Source organism: Pseudophryne corroboree, chromosome 1 (assembly GCF_028390025.1).
Source record: "Pseudophryne corroboree isolate aPseCor3 chromosome 1, aPseCor3.hap2, whole genome shotgun sequence".
Lineage (NCBI taxonomy): Eukaryota > Metazoa > Chordata > Amphibia > Anura > Myobatrachidae > Pseudophryne > Pseudophryne corroboree.
Window position 1 is genome coordinate 756805323 of NC_086444.1, and position 9198 is coordinate 756814520.

Genomic DNA, 9198 nt, shown 5'->3' on the forward strand with positions numbered 1-9198 from the left:
CCATCATTGCGGTGTGATTTCAATGTACGAAGCTCCAAAAAGTGTAGCTTTTCAGAACTGGTCCTGGAGGATGGCGGTAGCTGTTTTATGCCTATGGAGGCATTTTCAGAGAAGGGGGTTCTTCTTGCAATCCCAATCCCTCTGGTGATAAGTGCCAATGAAGGAAAGTAAACGGGGGCTCTTTGCTGCACATGAGTGGGACTCATCCTCTGCAGTTTTAGGGGGTAATTCCAAGTTGATCGCAGCAGAAATTTTTTTAGCAGTTGGGCAAAACCATGTGCAGAGAGAGTTAGATTTGGGTGGGTTATTTTGTTTCTGTGCAGGGTAAATACTGGCTGCTTTATTTTTACACTGCAATTTAGATTGCAGATAGAACTCACCACACCCAAATCTATCTCTCTCTGCACATGTTATATCTGCCTCCCCTGCAGTGCACATGGTTTTGCCCAACTGCTAACAAAATTTCCTGCTGCGATCAACTTGGAATTACCACCTTAATGTACATGCAGACGACAAGCCCCATTCCTTCTCTGTAGCGAAGGGGGTTAAAGAGAAAGGGAGTCCCAGTACAAAGCCCCCAACAGTCAGAAAGGGCTTACAGCAATACAGGGGACTGAGGCAGCAGAAGTTGCCAACAGTAGGATTGGGAAGTGCTGCTATTCTGTGAAGGGCCTATGTGTACTTTGTACTGCAAGAGAAGTGCCATACAGGGTTGCTAGGAAGAGTTGCCCCCATTGTGTAGTGAGGGGTAGCACCTCACGAAACAGAGGCATTGAGACAATATAGGGCCAGATTTTATAGGATGCAAGCTGCCATCAGCATTTTTCAGCCAACATAGACTGCGAGCAGAAGGGAAAGACGGGCCAGTCAGTATAGTGCTGATGCAGGGATGAGAAAGGCACAACGTGAAAGGAAAATGGTGTACAGGGAGAGTCATTCAAATTGAGTAGGGCAGTGGTTCCCAAACTGTGTGCCTAGGCACCCTGGCGTGTCGTGGGTTGGTGGTCTAGGACCAGATCAAATTATTTATGGTCACAGTGACAGGCAAAACCAGTGCTAGTGGCTGCCAATCATAAAACATGATCAGATGTACAAATGTACACTACTACATAAGAAAGACATATGCACTGCAATTTACTTAGTTTAAAAATAAGAATTTACTTACCGATAATTCTATTTCTCGTAGTCCGTAGTGGATGTTGGGGACTCCGTAAGGACCATGGGGAATAGCGGCTCCGCAGGAGACAGGGCACAAAAGTAAAAGCTTTAGGATCAGGTGGTGTGCACTGGCTCCTCCCCCTATGACCCTCCTCCAAGCCTCAGTTAGGATACTGTGCCCGGACGAGCGTACACAATAAGGAAGGATTTTGAATCCCGGGTAAGACTCATACCAGCCACACCAATCACACTGTACAACCTGTGATCTGAACCCAGTTAACAGCATGATAACAGCGGAGCCTCTGAAAAGATGGCTCACAACAATAATAACCCGATTTTTGTAACAATAACTATGTACAAGTATTGCAGACAATCCGCACTTGGGATGGGCGCCCAGCATCCACTACGGACTACGAGAAATAGAATTATCGGTAAGTAAATTCTTATTTTCTCTGACGTCCTAGTGGATGCTGGGGACTCCGTAAGGACCATGGGGATTATACCAAAGCTCCCAAACGGGCGGGAGAGTGCGGATGACTCTGCAGCACCGAATGAGAGAACTCCAGGTCCTCCTCAGCCAGGGTATCAAATTTGTAGAATTTTGCAAACGTGTTTGCCCCTGACCAAGTAGCAGCTCGGCAAAGTTGTAAAGCCGAGACCCCTCGGGCAGCCGCCCAAGATGAGCCCACCTTCCTTGTGGAATGGGCATTTACATATTTTGGCTGTGGCAGGCCTGCCACAGAATGTGCAAGCTGAATTGTACTACACATCCAACTAGCAATCGTCTACTTAGAAGCAAGAGCACCCCGTTTGTTGGGTGCATACAGGATAACAGCAAGTCAGTTTTCCTGACTCCAGCCGTCCTGGAAACATATATTTTCAGGGCCCTGACAACATCTAGCAACTTGGAGTCCTCCAAGTCCCTAGTAGCCGCAGGTACCACAATAAGCTGGTTCAGGTGAAACGCTGACACCACCTTAGGGAGAAACTGGGGACGAGTCCGCAGCTCTGCCCTGTCCGAATGGACAATCAGATATGGGCTTTTGTGAGACAAAGCCGCCAATTCTGACACTCGCCTGGCCGAGGCCAGGACCAACAGCATGGTCACTTTCCATGTGAGATATTTCAAATCCACAGATTTGAGCGGTTTAAACCAATGTGATTTGAGGAATCCCAGAACTACGTTGAGATCCCACAGTGCCACTGGAGGCACAAAAGGGGGTTGTATATGCAGTACTCCCTTGACAAACTTCTGGACTTCAGGAACTGAAGCCAATTCTTTCTGGAAGAAAATCGACAGGGCCGAAATTTGAACCTTAATGGACCCCAATTTGAGGCCCATAGACAGTCCTGTTTGCAGGAAATGCAGGAATCGACCGAGTTGAAATTCCTCCGTGGGGGCCTTCCTGGCCTCACACCATGCAACATATTTTCGCCAAATGCGGTGATAATGTTGTGCGGTCACCTCCTTCCTGGCTCTGACCAGGGTAGGGATGACCTCTTCCGGAATGCCTTTTTCCCTTAGGATCCGGCGTTCAACCACCATGCCGTCAAACGCAGCCGCGGTAAGTCTTGGAACAGACATGATCCTTGCTGAAGCAAGTCCCTTCTTAGTATCTCTTGAAGTTCCGGGTACCAAGTCCTTCTTGGCCAATCCGGAGCCACGAGTATAGTTCTTACTCCTCTCCGTCTTATAATTCTCAGTACCTTGGGTATGAGAGGCAGAGGAGGGAACACATACACCGACTGGTACACCCACGGTGTTACCAGAGCGTCCCAGCTATTGCCTGAGGGTCTCTTGACCTGGCGCAATACCTGTCCAGTTTTTTGTTCAGACGGGACGCCATCATGTCCACCTTTGGTCTTTCCCAACGGTTCACAATCATGTGGAAGACTTCCAGATGAAGTCCCCACTCTCCCGGGTGGAGGTCTTGCCTGCTGAGGAAGTCTGCTTCCCAGTTGTCCACTCCCGGAATGAACACAGCTGACAGTGTTATCACATGATTTTTCGCCCAGCGAAGAATCCTTGCTGCCATTGCCCTCCTGCTTCTTGTGCCGCCCTGTCTGTTTACGTGGGCGACTGCCGTGATGTTGTCCGACTGGATCAGCACCAGTTGACTTTGAAGCAGAGGTCTTCCTAGGCTCAGAGCATTGTAACTTGCCCTTAGCTCCAGTATATTTATGTGGAGAGAAGTCTCCTTGGAAATTTCTTCCCTGTGTGACTGCTCCCCAGCCTCTCAGGCTGGCATCCGTGGTCACCAGGACCCAGTCCTGAATGCCGAATCTGCTGCCCTCTAGTAGATGAGCACTCTGCAGCCACCACAGAAGAGACACCCTTGTCCTTGGAGACAGGATTATCCGCTGATGCATCTGAAGATGCGATCCGGACCATTCGTCCAGCAGATCCCACTGAAAAATTCTTGCGTGAAATCTGCCGAATGGAATCGCTTCGTAAGAAGCCACCATTTTTCCCAGGACTCTTGTGCATTGATGCACTGACACTTGGCCTGGTTCTAGGAGGTTCCTGACTAGCTCGGATAACTCCCTGGCTTTCTCCTCCGGGAGAAACACCTTTTTCTGGACTGTGTCCAGAATCATCCCTAGGAACAGCAGACGTGTCGTCGGAATCAGCTGCGATTTTGGAATATTTAGAAACCATCCGTGCTGTCGTAGAACTACTTGAGATAGTGCTATTCCGACCTCCAACTGTTCTCTGGACCTTGCCCTTATCAGGAGATCGTCCAAGTAAGGGATAATTAAGACGCCTTTTCTTTGAAGAAGAATCATCATTTCGGCCATTACCTTGGTAAAGACCCGGGGTGCCGTGGACAATCCAAACAGCAGCGTCTGAAACTGATAGTGACAGTTCTGTACCACGAACCTGAGGTACCCTTGGTGAGAAGGGCAATTTGGGACATGGAGGTAAGCATCCTTGATGTCCAGGGACACCATATAGTCCCCTTCTTCCTGGTTCGCTATCACTGCTCTGAGTGACTCCATCTTGATTTGAACCTTTGTATGTAAGTGTTCAAAGATTTCAGATTTAGAATAGATCTCACCGAGCCGTCTGGCTTCAGTACCACAAATAGTGTGGAATAATACCCCTTTCCTTGTTGTAGGAGGGGTACTTTGATTATCACCTGCTGGGAATACAGCTTGTGAATTGTTTCCAATACTGCCTCCCTGTCGGAGGGAGACGTTGGTAAAGCAGACTTCAGGAACCTGCGAGGGGGAGACGTCTCAAATTTCCAATCTGTACCCCTGGGATACTACTTGTAGGATCCAGGGGTCCACTTGCGAGTGAGCCCACTGCGCGTTGAAACTCTTGAGACGACCCCCCCACCGCACCTGAGTCCGCTTGTACGGCCCCAGCGTCATGCTGAGGACTTGGCAGAAGCGGTGGAGGGCTTCTGTTCCTGGGAAGGGGCTGCCTGCTGCAGTCTTCTTCCCTTTCCTCTACCCCTGGGCAGATATGACTGGCCTTTTGCCCGCTTGCCCTTATGGGGACGAAAGGACTGAGGCTGAAAGACGGTGTCTTTTTCTTTATACGGCAATACTTCCATGTGCCGTTTGGAATCTGCATCACCTGACCACTGTCGTGTCCATAAACATCTTCTGGCAGACATGGACATCGCACTTACTCTTGATGCCAGAGTGCAAATATCCCTCTGTGCATCTCTCATATATAGTAATGCATCCTTTAAATGCTCTATAGTCAATAAAATACTGTCCCTGTCAAGGGTATCAATATTTTCAGTCAGGGAATCCGACCAAGCCACCCCAGCGCTGCACATCCAGGCTGAGGCGATCGCTGGTCGCAGTATAACACCAGTATGTGTGTATATACTTTTTAGGATATTTTCCAGCCTCCTATTAGCTGGCTCCTTGAGGGCGGCCGTATCTGGAGACGGTAACGCCACTTGTTTTGATAAGCGTGTGAGCGCCTTATCCACCCTAGGGGGTGTTTCCCAACGCGCCCTAACTTCTGGCGGAAAAGGGTATAACGCCAATAATTTTCTATCGGGGGAAACCCACGCATCATCACACACTTCATTTAATTTATCTGATTCAGGAAAAACTACAGGTAGTTTTTTCACACCCCACATAATACCCTTTTTTGTGGTACTTGTAGTATCAGAAATATGTAACACCTCCTTCATTGCCCTTAACATGTAACGTGTGGCCCTAATGGAAAATACGTTTGTTTCTTCACCGTCGACACTGGAGTCAGTGTCCGTGTCTGTGTCGACCGACTGAGGTAATGGGCGTTTTAAAGCCCCTGACGGTGTTTGAGACGCCTGGACAGGTACTAATTGGTTTGCCGGCCGTCTCATGTCGTCAACCGACCTTGCAGCGTGTTGACATTATCACGTAATTCCCTAAATAAGCCATCCATTCCGGTGTCGACTCCCTAGAGAGTGACATCACCATTACAGGCAATTGCTCCGCCTCCTCACCAACATCGTCCTCATACATGTCGACACACACGTACCGACACACAGCACACACACAGGGAATGCTCTGATAGAGGACAGGACCCCACTAGCCCTTTGGGGAGACAGAGGGAGAGTTTGCCAGCACACACCAAAACGCTATAATTTTACAGGGACAACCTTATATAAGTGTTTTCCCTTATAGCATCTTAATATGTAATAATATCGCCACAAAAATGCCCCCCCTCTCTGTTTTAACCCTGTTTCTGTAGTGCAGTGCAGGGGAGAGCCAGGGAGCCTTCCCACCAGCAGTTCTGTGAGGGAAAATGGCGCTGTGTGCTGAGGAGAATAGGCCCCGCCCCCTTTTCGGCGGGCTTCTTCTCCCGTTTTTCTGACAACCTGGCAGGGGTTAAATACATCCATATAGCCCCAGAGGCTATATGTGATGTATATTTAGCCAGCATAGGTACTTTCATTGCTGCCCAGGGCGCCCCCCCCAGCGCCCTGCACCCTCAGTGACCGTTGGTGTGAAGTGTGCTGAGAGCAATGGCGCACAGCTGCAGTGCTGTGCGCTACCTTAAGAAGACTGGGAAGTCTTCAGCCGCCGATTTCTGGACCTCTTCTCTCTTCAGCATCTGCAAGGGGGTCGGCGGCGCGGCTCCGGTGACCCATCCAGGCTGTACCTGTGATCGTCCCTCTGGAGCTAGTGTCCAGTAGCCTAAGAAGCCAATCCATCCTGCACGCAGGTGAGTTCACTTCTTCTCCCCTAAGTCCCTCGTTGCAGTGAGCCTGTTGCCAGCAGGACTCACTGAAAATAAAAAACCTAATAAAACTTTTACTCTAAGCAGCTCTTTAGGAGAGCCACCTAGATTGCACCCTTCTCGGCCGGGCACAAAAACCTAACTGAGGCTTGGAGGAGGGTCATAGGGGGAGGAGCCAGTGCACACCACCTGATCCTAAAGCTTTTACTTTTGTGCCCTGTCTCCTGCGGAGCCGCTATTCCCCATGGTCCTTACGGAGTCCCCAGCATCCACTTAGGACGTCAGAGAAAACAATTTTTCAAAATATATCCTAACATTTTTTTATCCTATTGGTGACATGAAAAAAATGCTGACAATCTAAGTTGCTGTGATTCAAGAAAGTTTGGGAACCACTGGAGTAGGGGGTGACTACTGCAGAGTCGAGCAAAGGTACTTTGAGCTGTTTTGACAATTCTGTTCCACCTCAGAGACTATTTGAAACAGGCATGAGAGCAGGAGGAGGTATTGGAGATGTGCATATTTTTTGTCATCTCTGTAAACCAGTGGTGGCCAACCAGTGGCTCTTGAGACGCATGCGGCTCTTCATTCAGATGCGGCTCCTGACACTTGAGGTCAGGTGACCGCAAAAGATCCAGAAACCACTGTGCTCCAGCCAGGCAAGCAGTGCCAGCGTCACTAAGTTGACCGAGGGAGCTGGATACTAGGGGAGAACCCACTGGCAAGCGAATGGGGATTACAGCTACCTCAGCATGGACCACCTCGGCTTTGGAGCAGGGTCTTCTGGACACATGAAGGGCTACTACAGTCGCATGGGGGCTGGAGTGACACATGGAGGAACTGAAGTGTATTAGTTAATCTTGCTTTTAAATGTATTTTATTTGGCTCTGGCTTTTTTTAATGTATTTTATGTGGATGTGTCTTTTAAAATGTATTTTATGTGGATTTGTCCCTTTCTATGTATTTTATTTTGGATCTGGCTTTTTCAATATATTTTATAATGGGTGTGGCCTAGCGGGCACAAGACTACGCCCCATTTTTGCACACGTGCCTTTGGCGTACACATGGTGTCGGCTCTTTGGCATTTCCAAAAAAATTTCTTGGCTCTTTGTCGCTGACTGATTGGCCACCCCTGCAGTGTAAACCAATATCTGTGCAAGAGAAAGTACTACAAAATAAATACATTTATTTTGTAACTTGAGATGGTGTGGCACCCAACTGGCATATTTATACTGCTCACACTCACAATCTAGCTAGGGCAAATCAAGTGGGAGGGAGGAGGTGCACTGCCCAGCCAGGCGCCTCATAGTGCCTAAATAGTGACAAGGGGGCTACAGATACTTTTACAAAAATATAAGGAAAATGTTCCTTTAACAGCCCATCCCTGCAAAGACCAAGAGTTATGGAAAAAAAGAAAGTAAAAGTGACCAATATCTTACTGAAAACAGCTCGGTCCAAAGACTGTAGCCAGATTGTAGACATTCATTCTGTTTTCTGCATGATGTTGAACCACCTGCGTTAGAAAGTGGCAGAGGTACTTCAGCAGGCTGTAGTGTGTATCCGGCAATTCTTTTATTAGCCCCTTCAAGACATTTTTTCTTTGTGTTTCTCTTTGATTCTCTGTGAAAACAATGAGCAACAGTCTGAGCGCACACAGATGCTGTACAATTACAATCCATTCCAACTGTCATTTTATTAGTGCTTTATAGTTTGAGGTCAAACCTGCTGAGAAGCAGCAGCTAGCAAAAGCCATTACTTTGTAAATACACTACCAAGTGTAGTGATGGAATGGTGCACACCATAAATCAGATTCAAAAAATAAATAAATACTGAATGTGTTTTAAACATATTACACTTAAGGTGCCCATACGAGATCAGTACGAGATCCCGGCGGTCGGAATACCGACACCAGGATCCCGACCTGCACAATCCCGACAGGGGGGCAAGCGCAACACAGCCCCTTGCGGGCTCACTGCGCTCGCCACGATGCGGGTATGGTGCCTCGCTACTCTCGGCACACTAGTTTATTCTCCCTCTGTGGGTGTCGTGGACACCCACAGAGGAAGAATGTGTCTGGATTGTGGCGGTCGGAATCCCGGTGTTGGTATTCTGACCGCAGGGATCCCGTCCGGCGGGATCTTGACCACATCCCGCCCATACACTAATGCGATTTTGCCAGATTACATCAGATTTCGATTCATCGGGCCGAGAAATCTGATGAAAAGTGGCAAATTGCAGGTCAATCCGATCCGATGCGCGGTCCCGTGCTCATTGGATCGGAGCCTGTAGATTGCAGAGGCTGCACTATAGATTTCTCGGAGGCAGCTGGCTCCGGCAGCCTTGGCTGGGATTGCATACTATAAATCGTATGCAAAAGGACTGCTTACGATGTATGTAGAGCAACGTATGCGACTTCTCCCCTCTGAGAAGTCGCACTAGTGTATGGCCACATTTACTGTATATAACAATTCCTATTGCTATCTTAGCAGGTTAGCCATATTCACAAGAGCCTGCATTTTAACTTCTAATGCATATGGAATAAATAATAAGGGGAAAAAAATACTTAAAAATATTTGATTAAAAATAAAATCTTCTTAAGTCAAAGATGTCCACACAGGAAAAGGCAATAAAAAATAAGATTTTACTTACCGGTAAATCTATTTCTCGTAGTCCGTAGTGGATGCTGGGGACTCCGTAAGGACCATGGGGAATAGACGGGCTCCGCAGGAGACATGGGCACTTTAAAGAAAGAATTTAGATTCTGGTGTGCTCTGGCTCCTCCCTCTATGTCCCTCCTCCAGACCTCAGTTAGAGAAACTGTGCCCGGAAGAGCTGACAGTACAAGGAAA

The 9198-nt window shown here is 48.2% G+C and overlaps 1 protein-coding gene across 5 annotated transcripts in view; it reads right to left on the reverse strand.

Annotated features, from left to right (window-relative positions):
- The window catches only part of FAM13A (family with sequence similarity 13 member A), a 398835-nt gene extending 390912 nt beyond the window's left edge, over nucleotides 1–7923 (reverse strand). For all 5 annotated transcript variants that reach the window (XM_063917175.1, XM_063917158.1, XM_063917167.1 and 2 more), the window contains exon 1: nucleotides 7789–7923. In XM_063917175.1, the coding sequence (XP_063773245.1) occupies nucleotides 7789–7835 (47 nt within the window). In that variant the 5' untranslated portion in view covers nucleotides 7836–7923. The remainder of the gene's footprint in view (nucleotides 1–7788) is intronic.
- Between the last annotated feature and the right edge of the window lie 1275 nt (nucleotides 7924–9198).